At 37.4% G+C, this 25279-nt stretch overlaps 1 protein-coding gene across 6 annotated transcripts in view; it reads right to left on the minus strand.

Moving 5' to 3' along the window:
- Window positions 1-25279, minus strand: part of CRPPA (CDP-L-ribitol pyrophosphorylase A) — a 333853-nt gene that overhangs the window by 154829 nt on the left and 153745 nt on the right. For all 6 annotated transcript variants that reach the window (XM_011731042.3, XM_071094909.1, XM_071094910.1 and 3 more), the window contains exons 7-8: window positions 22973-23065; window positions 22437-22529 (exon numbers count right to left, since the gene is read on the minus strand). In XM_011731042.3, coding sequence (XP_011729344.2) covers window positions 22437-22529; window positions 22973-23065 — 186 coding nt within the window. The remainder of the gene's footprint in view (window positions 1-22436; window positions 22530-22972; window positions 23066-25279) is intronic.

Genomic DNA, 25279 nt, shown 5'->3' on the forward strand with positions numbered 1-25279 from the left:
TCCAACTTACAAGGGATATAAAGGACCTCTTCAAGGACAACTACAAACCACTGCTCAGTGAAATAAAAGAGGACACAAACAAATGGAAGAACATACCATGCTCATGGATAGGCAGAATCAATATTGTGAAAATGGCCATACTGCCCAAGGTAATTTATAGATTCAATGCCATCCCCATCAAGCTACCAATGAGTTTCTTCACAGAATTGGAAAAAACTGCTTTAAAGTTCATATGGAACAAAAAAAGAGCCCGCATCTCCAAGACAATCCTAAGTCAAAAGAACAAAGCTGGAGGCATCACGCTACCTGACTTCAAACTATACTACAAGGCTACAGTAACCAAAACAGCATGGTACTGGTACCAAAACAGAGATATAGACCAATGGAACAGAACAGAGTCCTCAGAAATAATACCACACATCTACAGCCATCTGATCTTTGACAAACCTGAGAGAAACAAGAAATGGGGAAAGGATTCCCTATTTAATAAATGGTGCTGGGAAAATTGGCTAGCTATAAGTAGAAAGCTGAAACTGGATCCTTTCCTTACTCCTTATACGAAAATTAATTCAAGATGGATTAGAGACTTAAATGTTAGACCTAATACCATAAAAATCCTAGAAGAAAACCTAGGTAGTACCATTCAGGACATAGGCATGGGCAAAGACTTCATGTCTAAAACACCAAAAGCAACGGCAACAAAAGCCAAAATTGACAAATGGGAACTAATTAAACTAAAGAGCTTCTGCACAGCAAAAGAAACTACCATCAGAGTGAACAGGCAACCTACAGAATGGGAGAAAATTTTTGCAATCTACTCATCTGACAAAGGGCTAATATCCAGAACCTACAAAGAACTCAAACAAATTTACAAGAAAAAAGCAAACAACCCCATCAAAAAGTGGGCAAAGGATATGAACAGACATTTCTCAAAAGAAGACATTCATACAGCCAACAGACACATGAAAAAATGCTCATCATCACTGGCCATCAGAGAAATGCAAATCAAAACCACAATGAGATACCATCTCACACCAGTTAGAATGGCGATCATTAAAAAGTCAGGAAACAACAGGTGCTGGAGAGGATGTGGAGAAATAGGAACACGTTTACACTGTTGGTGGGATTGTAAACTAGTTCAACCATTATGGAAAACAGTATGGCGATTCCTCAAGGATCTAGAACTAGATGTACCATATGATCCAGCCATCCCATTACTGGGTATATACCCAAAGGATTATAAATCATGCTGCTATAAAGACACATGCACATGTATGTTTATTGCGGCACTATTCACAATAGCAAAGACTTGGAATCAACCCAAATGTCCATCAGTGACAGACTGGATTAAGAAAATGTGGCACATATACACCATGGAATACTATGCAGCCATCAAAAAGGATGAGTTTGTGTCCTTTGTAGGGATATGGATGCAGCTGGAAACCATCATTCTTAGCAAACTATCACAAGAACAGAAAACCAAACACCGCATGTTCTCACTCATAGGTGGGAACTGAACAATGAGATCACTTGGACTCAGGAAGGGGAACATCACACACCGGGGCCTATCATGGGGATGGGGGAGTGGGGAGGGATTGCACTGGGAGTTATACCTGATGTAAATGACGAGTGGATGGGTGGTGACGAGTTGATGGGTGCAGCACAGCAACATGGCACAAGTATACATATGTAACAAACCTGCATGTTATGCACATGTACCCTAGAACTTAAAGTATAATAAAAAAAATAATAAAAAAAAATTTATCAATTCAAAAAAAAAAAGAGGTCATTTAGATGCCATCAAAGGCATCCTACTCTGTTTATAGATAAGGATTTTGAACTAAAGTTCAAAAACATTAAGTAACTTGGACAGGTAAAGAGACCCTTGTTATATGAAGACCTAGTACTTGTGACTTAAATCTTAACTCTAGATTCAGTATCCTTCCCATGCTCATTTTACAAGTTACATTTATACATGAAGTAATGCTCTTTTAAATATTATAACAAAGCCATATTAAAAGGCATATTTAAATTGTATTTATTACAAAATATAACCATTAACTTTAATGATATTGAAAATATAATAGTTGGTTCCATCTTTGTAAATAAATAGCATACAAGAATTAAAGCTAAAGTCTCTTTCCATTATTTAAATAGAAGTCAGTAGCAAAAAAAAAGAAAAGGTAGTGAGAGAAGTTGCCAGGCATCTTTTTAAAAAACTGAATGACCACATAAATTGTTCACATTTCTTACCTAGGGCTACAATCAATGTGAAATGCCTAATAAAGTCTAGTTTCATTTATTTTGCCGCCTGTGCATTTCAGCTTAAATGTTATAAACTGATTTACTAGAATAGCACTGGAAAATAAATTCACAATCTTGCCAATCTCAGTCATCTGACCAACTTGAGAAAACTACTTCCAATAGGGAAATAAATAGCAATACCAAACTCTGTGCTTAATCAAGAAAAATTTACTCAAAAAACTTAGACAAAGTTCTCTGGAATTCATTTTATTCACATATTGCTTCAGAATACCATTCTATCTGAAAATAACTTACCATTAAAAGAATGACTACTAGGGAGGTGTGCCCTGTGAGAATCATTTCTTTACACATCAGTTACATATCCATCACAACTAATCTCTGGGAGTATTCTATATCCCGTAACACAAACTTTCCATTAACCATTTAGTCATAAGCAAAGATCCCTAAAACTTATAACAACACCCTCAATTCTTTCTATTCAACATCTCGTACTAGAATGATTTCATCATTCCTCATCTTTGTGTAAGAAATGAATCCATTCATAACCGCAACTAGATAAAATATGCAAAGGTATTTTAACCAGTATTTATTTAGGTTTTCTTATTGATTTAGGTAGGAAATACCTGAGACATACTACATTAGCAGAAAACAAATGAAAAAATTTATAGAATTTATACAAGTAATTGTATTTGTGCCACTGGAGCAGTGTACAACTATGAAAGAGAAAATTTTAACATCTCTTAAGTGCCAACATAAAAATTCAGTATATAATAAAGCTATAGTTTTTCTGACTAAAAAAAATAAAAGAATCCATAAGGCTACAGTAGCAATAAGGCTGAGAGAGGAATGGAAGAGGGATTTGGACTGGTTTGCTCTTAAAGTCAATCATTGGTTATTACACACACACACACACATATATATATATATATATATATTCACACACACACTATTCATTTAAAAATGCAAACTATCGGCCGGGCGCGGTGGCTCAAGCCTGTAATCCCAGCACTTTGGGAGGCTGAGATGGGCGGATCACGAGGTCAGGAGATCGAGACCATGCTGGCTAACACGGTGAAACCCCGTCTCTACTAAAAAATACAAAAAATTAGCCGGGCGAGGTGGCAGGCGCCTGTAGTCCCAGCTACTTGGGAGGCTGAGGCAGGAGAATGGCATGAACCCAGGAGGCAGAGCTTGCAGTGAGCTGAGATCCGGCCACTGCACTCCAGCCTGGGCGACAGAGCGAGACTCCGTCTCAAAAAGAAAAAAAAAGAAAAAAAAAAAATGCAAACTATCAGGGACCTGAAACAGATTATAAAAAGTAAACCCAATATGGATGCAGTGAGAATGAAAATAGCCAGCTCTTTTGTTTGATATGAACTTGTGCCTTGAAAACACATTTTCTTAGTCTAGTAATAACAGAGTTAACAAAAGAACAAGTAGTTAAATAAAAGATGACAAAGATATGTCTGGGATCTGGTATTAAATTTAACAGCATCATCGATTTTTATAACAAATTCAGTAAGGCTCAATACTCTCTATGAAACTAAAGAAGCCATTAGCACATAGAAGGAATCACTGTTTTTTAAATTGTCATTTTTTATTAAGAAGGAATATTAAACACATATATGTGTATATATTTTTACTTTTCCCATGTTATTACTTAGCACATTCATAAGAACATAAAAGTAACAAGTATATATGATACATAGAAATACACTAGATTGATTCAGCTCCTGGCTCTGCCACTGGTGAGCTTTGGAACATTCTGGAAACAATTTACATCTGTGACAGTTTCTCCAGATGTGAAAATATCGAGTGTAAATGGATGGTGACTTTCTTTTCTTTTTTTAATTTGCTGACATGTTCAAATGCTAAATATTTTCAAGTATTTTAGAGATAATTTATTGTAATGTCAATAAACTACTTCCTAATAACTAGAACTCAATTCAATACTTTTGAAGGTTATGTTCCTCACAGTATTAAAATTCCCCTTGGTAAATTATGCTTTCAGCTAAAGTAAATTCATGAGATTTTTAACTCTCATAAAACACCAATAAAATCATTGCATATACAAGCAGAGTAAAGCAAAGCTCTCATATAATTAGATAATTACAGTAAAACTTTTGCTATGGAAAATGTGATTAACTATTTCATCAAGCAAAATTTAAGAGTTTGCTTTATATTTTGAACTTAGATTTGTTGCCAATTTCTTCCCACTTTTAACAATTAAACACTTATTTGGTACCTATTATGTGAACTTGCTGTGTTTCTTTAAAAAAAGCTTTAAATAACAAAATATAGTCCACTATTTTACCTGATAGTAGCAAAGGATATTTTGTGAAAACATTGCCAGAACCAAATACATAAGGAGCTCTATTTTACTTTTTGGATGTGGGAAGGTATTTTTTGTGGTTTTACAATCGGTTTTACATAATACTGCTAAAAAACACACACAGTTAGCTTTTTCTCCTGAAATCTCCTTTCTCCATCACTGGGTAAAAAATAGCTCTCTGATCACTAAGTTGTAAGCAAGGAACTCAGCCTACAGTTCAGATTCTTACCACCTAATAAATCTTCTTTAATGTAGGTAAATTTTTTTTGTTGTTGTTTGTGAGACAGAGTCTGGCTCTGTCGCCCAGGCTGGAGTACAGTGGTGCGATCTCAGTTCACTGCAACCTCTGCCTCCCGGATTCAAGCAATTCTCCTGCCTCTGCCTCCGTAGTAACTGGTACTACAGGCACATGCCACCACACCCCGCTAATTTTTTGTATTTTTAGTAGAGACAGGGTTTTACCATGTTAGCTAAGATTATCTCAATCTCCTGACATCGTGATTTGCCCACCTCGGCCTCCCAAAGTGTTGAAATTACAGGCTTGAGCCACTGTGCCCAGCGAAATCTAATCTGTTTAAAGTGATTTTTACATGAGAAATTTTATGAATTTACCTTTTAGTAGTACTGCAACACATTTACTATATTACTTCATTTTTCTAAGAATTTTTTCATCATTACTTAATGAACAAAAACACATAAAAGTAGAAAACAGAGAACTGGGTATGTCCCATGTTCATACCATATTTTTTGTGACAGGTCACCACCCAAAAAACTTTTAGAAAATCGTTTTTGAAAGATGCAATCTGACAGAGGTGATAGCAATACTACACACCCCTGTAAATGCAATGAACAGAAGGCTAACAACAACTTCAGTCAAATCAGGGCAAAAATTGAGCACCTCAATAACAAAGTGCAGACTAAGCACTTAGAGAAATCATATATGAAAAAAACAGTTTCAAATATAATTCTGACACAATTTTATTTTTACAAAAGAAAGTGCTGGTTTATAGCATTAGATTTTTCTTGTTAAGACATAAGGGATCTAAACTTATAAAATTCCATTATGCTGACCAGTCTCTAATAAAAAAAAATATATATTTTCACTTAAGTAGGGATATTCTCTTAGTATAAGGTGTGCTTCTTATCAGGCAATTGTTTCTAAAAGCTCACAGTTAAAAGACTGCATAGAATCATAATATCATGCTAACATACACAGATTCATTAAGAACAGAACATTTAGGGCCGGGCGCGGTGGCTCAAGCCTGTAATCCCAGCACTTTGGGAGGCCGAGACGGGCGGATCACAAGGTCAAGAGATCGAGACCAGCCTGGCTAATACGGTGAAACCCCGTCTCTACTAAAAAATACAAAAAAACTAGCCGGGTGAGGTGGCGGGCGCCTGTAGTCCCAGCTACTCGGGAGGCTGAGGCAGGAGAATGGCAATGGCGTAGACCCGGGAGGCGGAGCTTGCAGTGAGCTAAGATGCAGCCACTGCACTCCAGCCTGGACGACAGAGCGAGACTCTGTCTCAAAAAAAAAAAAAAAAAACAGAACATTTATAATACGACCCACCCAACAATTTCAGGCCACTTGACGCTGAAATCTATTTTACTTCAAGTAAACAATATTACCAGTCTCTAAATAATATGGTTTGGCTCTGTGTCCCCACCCAAATCTCATCTCAAATTGTAAATTCCCACATGTCAAAGGCGGGACCTATAATTCTCATGTGTCAAGGGAGGGAGGTGATTGAATCATGGGGGTGGTTTCTCCCATGCTGTTCTCGTGATAGTGAGTTCTCATGAGATCTGATGGTTTCGTAAGTGTTTGGGAGTTCCTCCTTCATTCTTCTCTCACTTGTCACCTTTTGAAGAAGGTGCCCGCTTCTCCTTCCACCGTGATTGTAAGTTTCTTGAAGCCTCTCCAGCCATGCAGAACTGTGAGAATTAAACCTCCTTTGTTTACAGGTTGCCCTATCTAGGGTAGTATCTTTATAGCAGTGTGAAAACAGACTAATAGAGTAGATGATGGTAAAAATCTGTAGAATTCTGAGAATTCAATATAATTACAATAAAATAAAGTTACATCTAGCAAAACATAAGTATTTTATTAAGTTGGTCAAAGTAATATTAGCAGATGCCTTAAATCATGCTAAATACTATAGGAATGAGAACTTCCCAAAAGAAGACTACATAAAACATATAAAAATAAAGGAGAATGATGACCAAAGAGATGGCCCAAAAATATTTCTAATATCAAAGGATTAATCATGAACATTTTTAGAGATCTAGAAGTACCCTAAAAATATTTTTGCAAAAATAACCACCTGAAGGCTGGGTGCAGTGGCTACATCTGTAATCCCAACACTTTGGGAGGCCAAGGTGGAAAGATTGCTCGAGCTCAGCAGTTCAAGACCAGCCTGGGCAGCACAGCAACACCTCATCTCTACCAAAAATTTAAAAAGCTAGCCAGGCATGGTGGCGTGCACCTGTACTTGCAGCTACTCAGGAGGCTGAGACAAGATGATCACTTGGGAGATGGAGGCTTCATTGAGCTATGATCACACTATACTCCAGCCTAGGCAACAGAGTGAGATCCTGTGTCAGTCAATCAATCAATCAATAACCACTTGAAATGAAGCATATCATAACATACTATTATATAATGTCCACAAGATTATACAAAAAGTTTAATTTTGCAAACATAACCTAAAGGATTTTTAAGAAGATAAAACTATTTTAATAAGTATCTTCATTCTTTTAAAAAAAAGTCTCGAATTTTTTTTTTCTGCTCTTCATGGTGAAAATTTGCTCCCTTCTGTAAGTGGATCTTAGAATAGTAGCCTCTTACTTGTGCCAGTTTACCTTAGCTAACAAAAATTTCCCACGTTAAACAATTTCTAGCCCATTTCACCTTTCATTAGAGACAAAAAGTTGATCTTCATGTAGTCAAGACCTCTGCAGAACTTAAATAAAATCCAGTTATGCTAGATACCAATGTACCAACAAGCACCATTAACTATCCACTCACTGCTTAACTTCTTCCAGGAGAAATAATATAGATGAGGTTCAAAGTTACATGTCCCTATTGAATAACAGATACCAGGGAATTTCAAAGTATTTGTATATACTTGAGAATGTAAGAGACAATGGAGGTTTCATCAGTATTGTAGACTGAAACAAATGGCTACCGCTTAAACCTAACCCAATGTTGTTTTTGCCAAATGCCCACCTAAGTTGACATTCAGCTTCATTTTTCTTTAAATATCTGTTCTTGTAGAGTAAAAAGTGATGACATGGCAAATGACAACCTTAACTAGTATCTCTATTGAAAAACCTCATAAATGCCTAATAGCCACAATATTACTTAGCATGTGACTCGTTCCTGCTAAGCCTTCCACTCTTCAGATGGACTGAAATTGGAACTTGACGACCCTTGCATAAGAAAAAGAACAATCATAAACTATTGTAAATCTCAGCCAAGACAAAATAGGCCTTTAAATATTTACAATAAATTCATTCAATATCTATGGAATCACATAACTCAAAAATAAAAATGGACATATTTTTCTATAACTTTGATATCACTTTGTAATATATTTTCTGATGAATAAAACCTACTTGTTTAGAGAGGAAAGTGATCATACTTCTTTTGAATATTCTTTTCAAATTTTAAAGTTGTTTAACAAAAGTCTTATATTTAAAAAAATAAAAATAAAAAAAAGCTTGTGGTAGGGCCTCTTTCTTGGTTTAATCTTCCAGAAAAGTTAATTGAGACAGAATGAAAGAGAACACTATAGCCTCTGAAGTGCCTAGTCTGCAATTTTCCAATTACAAACATATGTATCCATGTTTGCATATGAATTTGCACATGCAACACTCTATGTATGTATGTGCATTAATAGTTTTTCCTCTTACTAATGAGCAAACTGTGATATATCTAGATTTAAGACTTTCATTTTACTGTATTTTATAATTGTCATATTTTCCATATATCTATTAATTTGGTGCACATTTGAAATGTTCTGCCAAATTTTCATTAATAGGAAAACTGAAATTACTTTCTGGCCATTTTTGGTGAAGGAAAAAGGATGAAGCCTAATCAGTCATATTCACAGTCACTGACAGGACAACTCAAACGTCCAAACACTATTCACTTGCCTCTCCATCCAAGAAGCCAGCATTACTTACTGTTCACTTGCCTCTCCATCCAAGAAGCCAGCATTACTTACTGTACCCTTTCTAGTGATTGGTTCCATCCTACAGATACTAGATATAATCTAGTGACACATTTTTCTATTAAGTTAATAATGCTCATAATATCACCACACTAAGTCTGCCTATGCAATGGGAAAGTAACAGGCCTGCCTCAAAAATATCAGGAGTTTCACTCCAGACTCCTGGAGCCAATAAAGCAAATATCATAATAAAATTAGTCACATGAAATTTTTTATTTCCCATGGCATGTAAAAGTCATATTTATATACTATCATCCATTAAGTGCACAATAGCATTATGACTAAAAAATAATGTACATATCTTAAATTAAAACTGTGTATTACTAAAAATCCTAATGACCATCTGAGCCTTCAGTGAGTCCTAATCTTTTTGCTGGTGTAATGGCTGCTGACTGTTCACAGTGGTGGTTACTGAAGGTTGGGTGGATGTGGCAATTTCTTAAAATAAGACAACAACATAGTTTGCTGCCTAGAGTGATCCTTCTTTTCACAAAAAAAAAAATTCTCTGTAGCATGGGATGCTGTTTGATAGCATTTGACCCACAGCAGAATTTCTTTCAAAGTTGGACTTAATCTTTTCAAACCCTGCCACTGCTTTATCAACTACGTTTATATAATATTGTAAATCCTTTATTGTCATATCAACAAAGTTCACAGTATCTTCACCAGAAGTAGATTCCATCTCAAGAAACTACTTTCTCTTTGCTAATCCATAAGAAGCAACTCCTCATCCATCGAAGTTTTATGAAATTGCAGCAATTCAGTCATATGTTCAGACTCTACTTCTATTCTCTTGCTATTGCCACCACATCAGCAGTTACTTCCCCCGTTGAAGTCACATCCCTCCAAGTCTTCCATGAGGGTTGGATTATGACCCCTCATGAATCATGAATGCTCCTAATGGCAACTAACAGGGTGAATCCTTTCCAGAAGGTTTTCAATTTACTTTGCTCAGATCCATCAGAGGAATCTATCTAGGACAGTGATAGCCTTACACAAGGTATTTCTTCAAACATAAGACATGAAAATCTATATGACTCCTTGATTTATAAGATGATGAATAAATGTTGTATTAGCAGATATAAAGTAACATTAATTTTCTTATACTCCATCAAAGATCTTGGGTAACCAGTTATATTGTCAATAAGCAGTAACATTTTGAAAGGAATCTTTCGTTTTCTTTCTTTCAAAAGTGGGCTTAAAATATTCAGTAAACCATGCTGTAAACAGACGTGCTGTCATTCAGGTTTTGTTCTTCCATTTACAGAGCACAGAGAGAGAGTAGATTTAGTGTAATTCCTAAGGGTCCTAGGATTTTAGGAATGGTAAGTGAGCACTGCCTCCAACTGAAAGTCACTAGCTGCATTAGCTCCTAACAAGTGTCAGTTTATCATTTAAAGCCAGGCATTGACTTCTCCTCTCTGTCCATAAAAGCCCTAACTGGCATGTTCTTCCAGTAGAAGGCTGTCTCATCTACACTGAAAAATCTGTCATTTAGCATTGCTATGCTCATCAATTACCTCAGCTAGATCTTCTGGATAACTCAGTGCGGCCTCAACATCAGCACGTGCTGCTTCACTTTGCACTTCTCTGTTAGGAAGACAATGCTTTCTTTTTAAACCACATGAATAAACTTCTACTAGCTTCACACTCTTCTTCTGTAACTTCTTCACTTTCTGCAGCCTTCACAGAATTGAAGGGAATTAGGGCCTTGCTCTAAATTAGGTTTGGTAGCTTTTGATTGAAACTGACAGACACAGGACTCTTCCTTTCACTTGAACACATAGGGGTCATTGTAGGGTTATTAATTGGCCTGATTTCAATATTGTTTTGTTTCAGGGAATAGGGAGTCTCAAAGAGAAAGAGAGAGATGAGGAAACAGTCAAAAGAGCAATCAGAACACACACAGCATTTATCAGTTAAGCTGGCCATCTTAGTAAACATTTTACAATATTTTAGCACATAGGCTTTTAATTCTATTTTCAAACTAGTTGTGAGAGACATGTACACCCTAACTAAAGGGTTGTTTATCTTTTCTCTTAGCTTGGTACACGAACAACAGATAGCCAGACAATTCTGGCATTCACTGGGACACATGACATGGAACTCAATAGAAGTCAAGAGAAAACTAAATTCAAATATTTACAGAGGCAATAGAAAGGCCTCAGATTGAGATACAATAGCAATGAACAGAAGAACTAACAGTTAAAAACTTAGGGCTAAGCACAGTGGCTCGTGACCATAATCCCAGCACTTTGGGGGGCAGGAGCATTGCTTGAGGCCAGGAGTTCATGACTAGCCTGAGCAACAAAGTGAGACCCATCTCTACAATAAACAGAAAAAAAAAATTAGCCAAATGTGGCGGCATACACCTGTAGCCTCAGCTACTCAACAGGATGAGCTGGAGGGATCACTTGAGCACAAAAGGTTGAGTCTGCAGTGAGCCATAATCATGCCACTGCAATCCAGCCTGGGCAAAACAGTGAGGCTCTAACTCAAAAAATAATTATAAGAGAGCCTAGGGGCCTGTCTGTGTGCATTTGGTGGAGGGAGACAAAGAGAGAAACATAAAAGGAAAACTCATAGGTGGCAGATTCCAATTTGGGTGCCTGTATAGCCACAGCTGTACTACCATTAAGAAAAGAAGTCAACTTACAGAGAATGTGCTTCTGTGATAGATCTGATAGGCTAAACTTGAGAGGGGAGAACTCCAATGGAAATATCTAATAAAATGTTGGGAAATAGTGAGACAACTCAAGATGGCTGAATAGGAACAGCTCCCGTCTCCAGCTCCCAGCGAGATCCACGGAGAAGGCAGGTGATTTCTGCATTTCCAACTGAGGTACCTGGTTCATCTCACTGGGACTGGTTAGACAGTGGGGGCAGCCCACAGAGGGCGATCCAAAGCAGGGTGGGGCGTTGCCTCACTCGGGAAGCGCAAGGGGTCGGGAGATTTCCCTTTCCTAGCCAAGGGAAGCCATGACAGACTGTACTGGGAGGAACAGAACCCTCCTGCCCAGATACTGTGCTTTTCCCAAGGTCTTTGCATCTGGCAGACCCAGAGATTCCCTCCAATGACTGGCTCAGTAGGACCCACACCCACAGATTCCAGCAAGCTAAGATCTATTGGCTTGAAATTCTTGCTGCCAGTGCAGCAGTCTGAGATCCACTTGGGATGTTCGACCTTGGTGTGGGGAGGGGTGTCCGCCATTGCTGAGGCTTAAGCAGGCAGTTTTATGCTTACAGTATAAACAAAGCTACCAGGCAGTTCGAACTGGGTGGAACCCACCAGAGCTCAGCAAGGCGGACTGCCTCTCTAGATTCCACCTCTGTGGGCAGGGCATCTCTGAACAAAGGCAGCAGCCCCAGTCAGGAACTTATAAATAAAACCCCCATCTCCCTGGGACACAGCACCTAGGGGAAGGGGCAGCTGTGGGCACAGCTTCAGCAGACTTAAACGTCCCTGCCTGATGGCTCTGAAGAGAGCAGTGGTTCTCCCAGCACAGCATTCAAGCTCTGATAATGGACAGACTGCCTCCTCAATTGGGTCCTTGACCCCTGTTTAGCCTGACTGGGAGACACCTCATACAGGAGAGCTCTGGCTGGCATCTGATGGGTGCCCCTCTGGTACAAAGCTTCCAGAGGATGGATCAAACAGCAATAGTTGCTGTCCTGCAGCCTCTGCTGATCATACCCAGGCAAACAGGGTCGGGAGTGGACCTCCAGCAAACTCCAACAGACCTGAAGCTGAGGGGCCTGTCAGAAGGAAAACTAACCAACAGAAAAGATAGCATCAACATTAACAAAAAGGATATCCACACAAAAATCCCATCCGGAGGTCACCAACATCAAGACCAGAGGTAGATAAAACCACAAAGATGGAGAGAAACCAGCACAGAAAGACTGAAAAGTCCAAAAACCAGAATGCCTCTTCTCCTCCAAAGGATCACAGCTCCTCGCAAGCAAGGGAACAAAACTGGACGGAGAATGAGTTTGACAAACTGACAGAAGTAGGCTTCAGAAGGTGGGTAATAACAAACTCCTCCAAGCTAAGGAAGTATGTTCTAACCCAACACAAGGATACTAAGAACCTTTAAAAAAGGTAGGATGAGACGGGACGGGCGCAGTGGCTCATGCCTGTAATTCCAGCACTTTGGGAGGCCAAGGCAGGAGGATCACGAGGTCAGGAGATCAAGCCCATCCTGGTTAACACAGTGAAACATCTCTACTAAAAATACAAAAAAATTAGCCGGGTGTGGTGGCGGGTGCCTGTAGTCCCAGCAACTTGGGAGGCAGAGGCAGGAGAATGGCGAGAACCCGGGAGGCTGAGCTTGCAGTGAGCTGATATCACACCACTGCACGCCAGTCTGGGCGACACAGCGAGACTCCATCTCAAAAAAAAAAAAAAAAAAAAAGGAATAGCTAACTAAATAACCAGTGTAGAGCAGAATACAAAAGACCTGGTAGAGCTGGAAAACGCAGCACAAGAACTTCATGAAGCATACACAAGTTTCAATAGCTGAATCGATCAAGCAGAAGAAAGGATATCAGTGATTAATGAAATAAAGTGAGAAGACAACATTAGAGAAAACAGTGAAAAGGAACAAACAAAGCCTCCAAGAAATACGGGACTATGTGAAAAAACCAAATCTATGTTTGATTGGTGTACATGAAAGTGACGGGAAGAATGGAACGAAGTTGGAAAACACTCTTCAGGATATTATCCAGGAGAACTTTCACAACCTAGCAAGGCAGGCCAACATTCAAATTCAGGAAACACAGAGACCACCACAAACATATTCCTCAAAAAGAACAACCCCAAGACACAGAATCCTCAGATTGATGAAGGTTGAAATGAAGGAAAAAATGTTAAGGACAGGTAGAGAGAAAGGTCGGGTTACCCACAAAGGGAAGCCCATCAGACTAACAGCATATCTCTCAGCAGACACTCTACAAGCCAGAAGAGAGTGGGGGCCAATATTCAACATTCTTAAAAAAAAGAATTTTCAACCCAGAATTTCATATCCAGTCACACTAAGCTTCATAAGTGAAGGAGAAATAAAATCCTTTACAGACAAGCAAATGCTGACACAGTTTATCAACACCAGGCCTGCCTTACAAGAGCTTCTGAAGGAAGCACTAAACATGGAAAGGAACAACCAGTACCAGCCATTGCAAAAACATGCCAAACTGTAAAGACCACTGATGATATAAAGAAACTGCATCAACTAACAGGCAAAATAACCAGCTAGAATCATAATGATAGGATCAAATTCACATATAACAATATTAGCCTTAAATGTAAATGGAATAAATACCCTCATTAAAAGACACAGACTGGCAAACTGGATAAAGAGTCAAGATCCATCGGTGTGCTATATTCAGGAGACCCAGCTCACATGCAAAGACACACACAGGCTCAAAATAAAAGGAAGATGAAGATTTACCAAGCAAATGGAAAGCAAAAAAAAAAAGCAGGGGTTGCAGTCCTAGTCTCTGATAAAACAGACTTTAAACCAACAAAGATCAAAAAAGACAAAGAAGGGCATCACCTATGGTAAAGGGATCAATGCAATGAGAAGAGCTAACTATCCTAAATATATATGCACCCAATAAAGGAGCACCCAGATTAATAAACCAAGTTCTTAGAGACCTACAAAGAGAATTAGACTCCCATACAATAATAGTGGAAGACTTTAACACCCCACTGTAAGTATTAGACAGTTCAACGAGACAGAAAATTAACAAGGATAATCAGGACTTGAATTCAGCTCTGGACCAAATGGACCTAATAGAAATCTACGGAACTCTCCATCCCAATCAACAGAATATACCTTCTTCTCAGTACCACATTACACTTATTCTAAAATTGACCACATAATTGGAGGTAAAACATTCCTTAGCAAATGTAAAAGAATGGAGATCATAACAAACTGTCTCTCAGACAACAAAGCAATCAAATTAGAACTCAGGATTAAGAAACTCACTCAATACTGTACAACTACAGGGAAACTGAACAACATGCTCCTGAATGACTACTGGGTAAGTAACGAAATGAAGACAGAAATAAAGATATTCTTTGAAACCAATGAGAACAAAGACACAATGTACCAGAATCTCTGGGACATATTTAAAGCAGTGTGTAGAGGGAAATTTATAGCACTAAATGCCTACAAGAGAAAGCAGGAAAGATCTAAAACTGATACTCTAACATCACAATTAAAAGAACTAGAGAAGCAAGAGTAAACAAATTCAAAAGTTACCAAAAGGCAAGAAATAACTAAGATCAGAGCAGAACTGAAGGAGATAGAGACAAAGAAACCCTTCAAAAAAATCCATGAGTCCAGGAGATGGTTTTTTGAGAAGATTGACAAAATAGATAGACCACTAGCAAGACTAATAAAGAAAAAAAAGAGAGAAGAATCAAATAGATGCAATAAAAATGATAAAGGGCATATCATCACTGATCCCACAGAAATACAAACTACCGTCAGAGAATACTATAAACACCTCTATGCAAATAAACTAGAATACCTACAAGAAATGGATAAATTCCTGGACACATACACCCTCCGAATATTAAACCAAGAAGAAGTCAAATCTCTAAATAGACCAGTAACGGGTTCTGAAATTGAAGAAGTAATTAATAGCCTACCAACCAAAAAAAGTCCAGGACCAGATGGATTCACAGCTGTATTTTACCAGAGGTACAAAGAAGAGCTGGTACTATTCCTTCTGAAACTATTCCAATCAATAGAAAAAGAGGGAATCCTCCTTAACTCATTTTATGAGGCCAGCATCATCCTGATACCAAAACCTGACAGAGACTCAACAAAAAAAGAAAATTTTGATCCAATGTCCCTTTTGAACAACGATGCGAAAATCCTCAATAAAATACTGGCAAACCAAATCCAGCAGCACATCAAAAAGTCTATCCACCACAATCAAGTCTGCTTCACCCCTGGGATGCAAGGCTGGTTGAACATATGCAAATCAATAAATGTAACCCATCCCATAAACAGAATCAACAACAAAAACCACATGATTATCTCAATAGATGTAGAAAAGGCCTTTGACAATATTCAACAGTGCTTCATGCTAAAAACTCTCAACAAACAAAGTAATTGATGGAATATATCTCAAAATAATAAGAGCTATTTATGACAAACCCACTGCCAATATCATACTAAATGGGCAAAAACTGGAAGCATTCCCTTTGAAAACTGGCACAAGACTCAGTTTTATTTTATTGAGGATTTTTGCATCGATGTTGATCAGGGATATTGGTCTAAATTTATCTTTTTTTGTTTTGTCTCTGCCGGGCTTTGGTATCAGGATGATGCTGGCCTCAAAAAATGAGTTAGGGAGGATTTCCTCATTTTCTATTGATTGGAATAGTTTCAGAAGGAACAGTACCAGGTCCCCTTTGTGCCTCTGGTAGAATTCAACTGTTAATTTGTCTGGTCCTGGACTTCTTTTGGGTAGTAGGCTATTAATTATTGCCTCTATTTCAGAGCCTGTTATTGGTCTATTCAGGGATTCAACTTCTTCCTGGTTTAGTCTTGGGAGGGTGTATGTGTCCAGGAATTTATCCATTTCATCTAGATTTTCTAATTTATTTGTGTAGAGGTGTTTATAGTATTCCCTGATGGTAGTCTGTATTTCTGTGGGATCGATGGTGATATCCCCTTTATCATCTTTTATTGCGTCTATTGATTCTTCTCTCTTTTCTTCTTTATTAGTCTTGCTAGTGGTCTATCAATTTTGTTGACCTTTTCAAAAAACCAGCTCCTGGATTCATTGAGTTTTTGAAGGGTTTTTTGTATCACTATCTTCTTCAGTTCTGCTCTGATCTTAGTTATTTCTTGCCTTCTGCTAGTTTTTCAATGTGTTTGCTCTTGCTTCTCTAGTTCTTTTAATTGTGATGTTGGGGTGTCGATTTTAGATCTTTCCTGCTTTCTCTTGTGGGGCATTTAGTAGTATAAATTTCCCTCTACACGCTGCTTTAAAAATGTACCAGAGATTCTGGCATGTAGTATCTTTGTTCTCATTGGTTTCAAAGAACATCTTAATTTCTGCCTTCATTTCGTTATTTACCCAGTAATCACTCAGAAGCAGGTTGAACAGTTTCCACGTAGTTGTACAGTATTGAGTGAGTTTCTTAATCCTGAGTTCTAATTTGATTACACTGTGTACTGAGAGACAGTTTGTTATGATTTCTGTTCTTTTACATTTGCTGAGGAGTGCTTTACTTGCAACTATGTGGTCAGTTTTGGAGTAAGTGTAATGTGGTGCTGAGAAGTATATTCTGTTGATTTGGGGTGGAAAGTTCTGTAGATGTCTATTAGTTCCACTTGTTGCAGAGCTGTGTTTCAGTTAGGCGATACCATTCAGGACATAGGCATGGGCAAGGACTTCATGACTAAAACACCAAAAGCAATGGCAACAAAAGTCAAAATAGACAAATGGGATCTAATTAAACTAAAGAGCTTCTGCACAGCAAAAGAAACTACCATCAGAGTGAACAGGCAACCTACTGAATGGGAGAAAATTTTTGCAATCTACTCATCTGACAAAGAGCTAATATCCGGAATCTACCAAGAACTTAAACAAATTTACAAGAAAAAATCAAACAACCCCATCGAAAAGTGGGCAAAGGATATGAACAGACACTTCTTAAAGGAAGACATTGATACAGCCAACAGACAAATGAAAAAATGCTCATCATCACTCACCATCAGAGAAATGCAAATCAAAACCACAATGAGATACCATCTCACACCAGTTAGAATGGTGATCATTAAAAAGTCAGGAAACAACAGGTGCTGGAGAGGATGTGGAGAAATAGGAACACTTTTACACTGTTAGTGGGAGTGTAAACTAGATTCCTCAAGGATCTAGAACTAGAAATACCATTTAACCCAGCGATCCCATTACTGGGTATATACCCAAAGGTTTATAAATCATGCTACTATAAAGAACATGCACACATATGTTTATTGTGGCACTATTCACAATAGCAAAGACTTGGAACCAACCCAAATGTCCATCAATGATAGACTGGATAAAGAAAATGTGGCACATACACACTGTGGAATACTATGCAGCCATAAAAAAGATGAGTTCTTGTCCTTTGTAGGGACATGGATGAAGCTGGAAACCATTATTCTGAGCAAACTACTGCAAGGACAGAAAACCAAACACCGCATGTTCTCACTCATAGGTGAGAATTGAACAATGAGAACACTTGAACAAGGGTGGGGAACATCATACACTGGGGCCTGTAGTGCAGTGGGGGGAGAAGGAAGGGGGGAGGGGGGAGGGATAGCATTAGGAGAAATACCTAATGTAAACGATGAGTTAATGGGTACAGCACACCAATATGGCACATGTATACATATGTAACAAACCTGCATGTTGTGCACATGTACCCTAGAACTTAAAGTATAAGAAAGAGAGGAAGAGAGGAAGAAAGGAAGAGAGGGACGGAGAGAGGGAGGAAGAGAGGGAAGAAGAGAGGGAGGAAGAGAGGGAGGGAAGGAGAGAGGAAGGAAGGAAGGGAGGGAGAGAGGAAGGGAGGGAGGGAGGGAGAGAGGAAGGGAGGGAGGGAGAGAGGAAGGGAGGGAGGGAGGGAAGGAAAAAAAAACTGGCACAAGACAAGGATGCCCCCTCTTATCACTCCTATTCAACATAGTATTGGAAGTTCTGGCCAGGGCAATCAGGCAAAAGAAAGAAATAAAGGGTATTCAGTTAGGAAAAGAGGAAGTCAAATTGTCCCTGTTTGCAGATGACATGATTGTATATTTAGAAAATCCCATTGTCTCAGCCCAAAATCTCCTTCAGTGATAAGCAACTTCAACAAAGTCTCAGGATACAAAATCAATGTGCAAAAATCACAAAGCATTCCTATAAACCAATAACAGACAAATGGAGAGCCAAATCATGAGTTAACTCCCATTCACAATTGCTACAGAGAATAAAATACCTAGGAATCCAACTTACAAGGCATGTGAAAGACCTCTTCAAAAAGAACTACAAACCACTGCTCAAAGAAATAAAAGAGGACACAAACAATTGGAAGAACATTCCACGCTCATGGATAGGAAGAATCACTATCGTGAAAATGGTCATACTGCCCAAAGTAATTTATAGATTCAATGGTATCCCCATCAAGCTACCGCTGACTTTCTTCACAGAATTGGAAAAAACTACTTCAAAGTTCATATGGAACCAAAAACGAGCCTGCATTGCCAAGACAATCCTAAGCAAAAAGAACAAAGCTGGAGGCATCACACTACCTGACTTCAAACTATACTACAAGGCTACAGTAACCAAAACAGTATGGTACTGGTACCAAAACAGAGATATATAGACCAGTGGAACAGAACAGAGGTCTCAGAAATAACACCCCACATTTACAACCATCTCATCTTTGACAAACCTGACAAAAACAAGCAATGAGGAAAGGATTCCCTATTTAATAAATGGTGCTGGGAAAACTGGCTAACCATATGCAGAAAGCTAAAACTGGATCCCTTCCTTACACCTTATACAAAAATTAACTCAAAATGGATTAAAGACTTAAATGTTAAACCTAAAACCATAAAAACCCTAGAAGAAAACCTAGGCAATACCATTCAGGACATAGGGATAGCCAAAGTCTTCACGATTAAAACACCAAAAGCAATGGCAACAAAAGCCAAAATTGACAAATGGGATCTAATTAAACGAAAGAGCTTCTGCACAGCAAAAAAAAAAAAAAAAAAAAAAAAAAAAAAAAAAAAAAAAAAAAAACTATCATCAGAGTGAATAGGCAACCTACAGTATGGGAGAAAATGTTTGCAATTTATCCATCTGACAAAGGTCAAATATCCAGAATCTACAAGGGACATAAACAAATTTAGAAGAAAAAAACAAATAACCCCATCAAAAAATGGGCAAAGGATATGAACAGACAATTCTCAAAAGAAGACATTCATGCAGCCAAGAAACATATGAAAAAATGCTCATCATCACTGGTCATTAGAGAAATACAAATCAAAAGCAAAATGAGATACCATCTCACACCAGTTAGAATGGCAATCATTAAAAAGTGAGGAAACAACAGATGCTGGAGAAGATGTGGAGAAATTGGAACGCTTTTACACTGCTGGTACCATTGTGGAAGACAGTGTGGTGATTCCTCAAGAATCTAGAACCAGACATAGCATTAGACTCAGCAATCCCATTACTGAGTATATACCCAAAGGATTATAAATCATTCTACAATAAAGATACATGTACACATATGTTTATTGCAGCACTGTTCACAATAGCAAAGTCTTGGAACCAACCCAAATGCCCATCAATGATAGACTGGATAAAGAAAATGTGGCACATATACACCATGGAATACTATGCAGACATAAAAAAGGATGCGTTCATATCCCTTGCAGGGACATACATGAAACTGGAAACCATCATTCTCAGCAAACTAACACAAAAACAGAAAACCAAACACCACATGTTCTCCCTCATAAATGGGAGTTGAGCAATAAGAACACATGGACATAGGGAGGGGAACATCACACACTGGGGCCTGTCAGGGGGTGGGGGACTCGGGGAGGAATAGCATTAGGAGAAATACTGAATGTAAATGAGAGGTTGACGGGTGTAGCAAACCAACATGGCACATGTATACCTATGTAATAAATCTGCACGTTGTGCACATGTACCTCAGAACTTAGAGTTATAATTTAAGGTATAATTTAAAAAAAAAAAATGTTGGGAAATACTTGGCTGAAACTTAGGAATCAGATTAGAGCTGTGGAAGTTAATTTGGAGTCATCTCATCCAGAGCCAAAAAAAAAGGACCAGACTATTAAACAGAACTAACCTCACATGCCTGCTCAGGGCCTAACGTTGTGATAGAAACTACATTTTGCATCCACTCACTTTCATCCTTATAACAACTTAAGAAGTGGAGTTACTAGCCTTGTTTCTACATCGAAGAAACCAAACCTCAGAACAATTAAGTAACTAGACCAAGAAACAAGTGTTCTGAGTTCAAAGCCTCTGTTATTTTCACTACATTGGACAGTCTCATCAGCATATCTGGGAACATGGGAAAATGAAATTTCTACGCAAGGAAATGTGGAGAGAGGAATAAAAGGCCAAACATAGAGCTTTGAACTTACCTCTATCCTACAGAGCCTCAGAGGCTTCCAACATTGGATATATTCCATATTGTTCCTAAAAAGCTCAGTGAAAGCTTCTGTGTTCTATGAAGATCAGTTACAGAAGAAGCTTGGGTTTCAAAACCAGATGCAACCATGAAAGTTATCTTTATGGTATATGACGAAATAAAGAGGCCACTGAATTAATTAAATCTCCCATAGTTGCTCATTTGTTACTACTGCATTACTTAGTCAAGAATTATTTATATTGCAAATTATCTTTATTCTTTATTGCTAATCTTACCTGACAAGAATTAAATTCCCACAGTATGGGATGGGCCTGAGCTTTAGGAACTGGGAAGTTGCTAGGCACTTCTGAGAGTTTAATGTCTGGAACTCCTTCACACAGCAAAATACTACCAACTATAGATTCCGCTCCTCAGCCAATTTAGAGGGCTTGGGCTCTGATTTTGTTCCTTCCTGACTTTACTGATAGTCCCCTCTGCTATATAGTTTAATGGGCTAATCAAATAAATTCTGAACTAAACGCATACTTTTAGATTTTCATGGAAAAATCTCTCCAAAATTTTCCTAGGCCATTCTTCTAGGAATTCTCTTTAATTTGTTGGTCATTCTACTTTCGCTTTCGGTGGAACAGAGAAAATGAAACAACCCAAGAATCACTTTTCTTCCACTAGGTTTTTTCCTCACATTAACATCTGGAATGCTTCCCTAATATATGTGTGTGTGTGTGTGTGTGTGTATATATACATATATATATATACATATATATATTTTTTATTTTTTATTTTTTATTTATTTTTTTTTTTGCGATGGAGTCTCGTGCTGTCTCCCAGGCTGGAGTGCAGTAGCGCGATTTCGGCTCACTCCCAGCTCCGCCTCCAGGGTTCACACCATTCTCCTGTCTCAGCCTCCCAAGTAGCTGGGACTACAGGCGCCCGCCACCATGCCTGGCTAATTTTTTGCATTTTTAGTAGAGACGGGGTTTCGCCGTGTTAGCCAGGATGGTCTCCATCTCCTGACCTCGTGATCCGCCCACCTCAGCCTCCCAAAGTGCTGGGACTACAAGCGTGAGCCACCCCGCCCAGCCTATTCTGATAATATTTTAAATAAAGCTGTTTTACATTATCAAAACAACCAGTTGACTTAAGCTGAATACTTTGCCATTTTAGTGAAGGAAAAAAAAAATGAAATTGGTTGCTGGGTTGAAAAAGATTTCCAAACCTGTGAGTGCAACCAAATGATTGCAATAATAAAGGCATTCAGTCATAGAAGTCATAGCTAGGCAGTAAGCAGAAGAATCCACAAAGAAGAGTTTCTTTTGAGTTTGGGTCAGTGCTCTCAACTGGATGAGTTTTTAAAAGTATGTACATTGAGTTACAAAGAAGGAAGCATAAGTGAGAAAAATCTGCATTAATTTCACTTACTGAAACAACAACAACAGGATATAAAATGGAAAGATTACTCTCTTCAAGCATGCTCAGTAACTTCTGGGTTTCTTGAAAATCAGAGGTCATAACCTAAAAGACGAGAAAAATAAAACGATACGAGAAGACTTTTTAAATGACTTAAAAGTTAATTCAAGAAATAAATGGAGAGATTCTGCATAACATACAAAATATTTATCAAGCTTAGTTTTTAATTTAGAAACAATTTTAAAGGATATCCATAAAGTTATGCATGTCAAATTTTGATCTACTAATTGAGTCAAACCTGTCTCTTATTATCTACTTTGGACCAGGTACAAATAGAAAATTGAAAATATTGTCCAAAATACCACTCTTCTCATTATGAGAATCAGCTTGTTAAAAGTATTATTTCTCTTTCAAAGATAAAATCTCCAAAAACATGTAAAAGAACTCATCATAATCTCATATATAAATATTTAAGAATCAAATTAGTTCTCTTTCACATTACATTTGCTCATATCCTTAAGTGCTTTCAATCATTTGAATTGACTTACATTCACGCAAACAAAATTGTAGCATTGATCTAAGATGATTTGCTGAAGATGTCTGCCAGCATGACAGAGAGCCTCAGATGTGACTTTTACATGCTAGTAGGAAAAAACAGAAATGAATTCACAAATTAGACCAAACATAAACATCTTTGTTACAAAGGAACACATAATTGCTAGAAGAGAGGCACATAAAGTCAAGAACCATGTATTTTTTTAAAAAATTAATACATGCTGAAGTTCATCAGGCTATCAAGAAAACGTCATTTGAACTATGCTATGAATAATGCATATTTTAGCAAACAACGATATAGAAAATTGTTTCACATAGGAAAAAAATGTAGACATACACAGAATATATTCTGGAACAGGCTAGTAGTCTGGTTTATCTTATACAAATAAATATTGAAGAGCATGTTGAAGGACTAAAAGAGAAAGGTTGCAGAGATGATTGCAGGCATCTGGAAGCACATTAAATAACACAGTTTTAATACAGGGAATAGACTTCACTAAACTGGAAATAACTAGAAATGGGAAAAGCAGTAAGAAATCATCACAACAATATAAGTGAGAGAGAAATAAGACTTAAACTATACAGATTATTCCTAAAACTGTTGGGGAACTTACTTCTACTGCTATAAGTAGTCCCAGATTAGATTAGATTTAGAAAAGAACACACATATTATGCAAACTTTCCTAGTAAGATATTTTTATTCCATATAGCTTAATATTCCATATAGCTTAATATATTCCATATAGCTTAATATTCCATATAGCTTAATATATTCCATATAGCTTAATATTCTAATTAAGCTTAATATTCTAATTAAGATAATATTCTAATTAGCTTCTTTTAAGATTTTTCTAACAATATGAACAAAAACTTAAGAATTACTAGACATGGGATCTGTGATATCTTTGCTATAATAATTCCACAGGAAATCACATTTCAGTGATTCTTACTGGTATTACATTTAGAATGCTTTACATTTCATAGTTCTAAAAATAATAAAATGCTGTTCCTTAGTAAAACATCAAACTCTGTAACTCTACATTATGTGTTTAATAGCTTAATTTGCTATAATTTTGACAAAATACTGGAGAATGAGAAAAGAAAGTTTGCAAGGCCTTAGCTTTGCTCTAGAAATAAGTAGGCTATTAAATTTTAAAAATTTCAGTTCAGTTTAAAATTTGTTTTGAGCTTAAAGCTCAAAGATTAAGAAAAAAGCCAAAAAGTCCATAGTCATCAACAATATATTAACACTACAATAAAAAAGAAACCAGTATCCATTCTGCAATAGTAAGTTTGATAAAGTGGTAACATCTAGATATTACAGGGAGACAATTTTTCAAAAGTCTCTCACGTATTCAAACATTTTCAAAGGCATTAACAGCTAACTTGTTCCATACTTTCTTTGCAAGTATGTTTGTACAAATTGCAGAAACAGAGATATTTCTTCCTAGAGCAGATTTATTTTCCAGTAAAATAGGGACATCTCTCTCCCTGGATTAGGCTTACTTGGCATTCCAGAGTTATCTCTTGAGGAGCAGATGGGCTGATTTGCCTGTATAAGGCCAGGGTTTCCTACTATCAAGGTTCTTTTTAAAGAACCCTACTGCCTAGCAACAACTAACCCTAATTGCATCTCTCCATGGAAATTGGAATTCAGAAAAAACCAAGTGCTACATTTTTGTTCTTGCTACTGCTATGGTTGTAATAAATGGTCTTTTCTCTGACCCTGTAGTCTCAGATCTTCCACCAGTATCTATGATACTGTGTCAGGTTGACTTATTTGCATGCAAGTAAGATATAGTTTCACATCCTGCCAAGTTTCTGACTTCACAGATATGAAATAAGGCAACCATATCACCAGATCTTAACTTCAGCAAAGATGCACAAGTGAATTCAGAATTCACACACACAAAAAAAAAATCTTAAAGTTTCCTTCTTCATGCAGAGAATGAGAACATGAGGGAGATTCTGATTCAGTTTTTTTTGTTGTTGTTGTTGAAGTATTAAAATAAATTTCTTCAGGACAGAGTTTGGGATCTTTGAGGACAGAAACATTCATGTTTTTACCACTAGCAAATGCTTAATAATGTTAACAACAAACAAAACTTTGCCACCAGTTTTTTAAAGAAAAATATCTTGTGTCAAGAAAATAGTATATGTTTTTAGAACGAACAATGTGGAAAAGTTCTTTAAAAATAAAACTCATCAAAAAATACTACATAGAAATAATTACTCTGAAAGGTAAGTATCATTCCAACAATTCTCTATGAATAATATATGTAGTCACCAGGAAAGACAAA

Source organism: Macaca nemestrina, chromosome 4, assembly GCF_043159975.1.
Source record: "Macaca nemestrina isolate mMacNem1 chromosome 4, mMacNem.hap1, whole genome shotgun sequence".
NCBI lineage: Eukaryota > Metazoa > Chordata > Mammalia > Primates > Cercopithecidae > Macaca > Macaca nemestrina.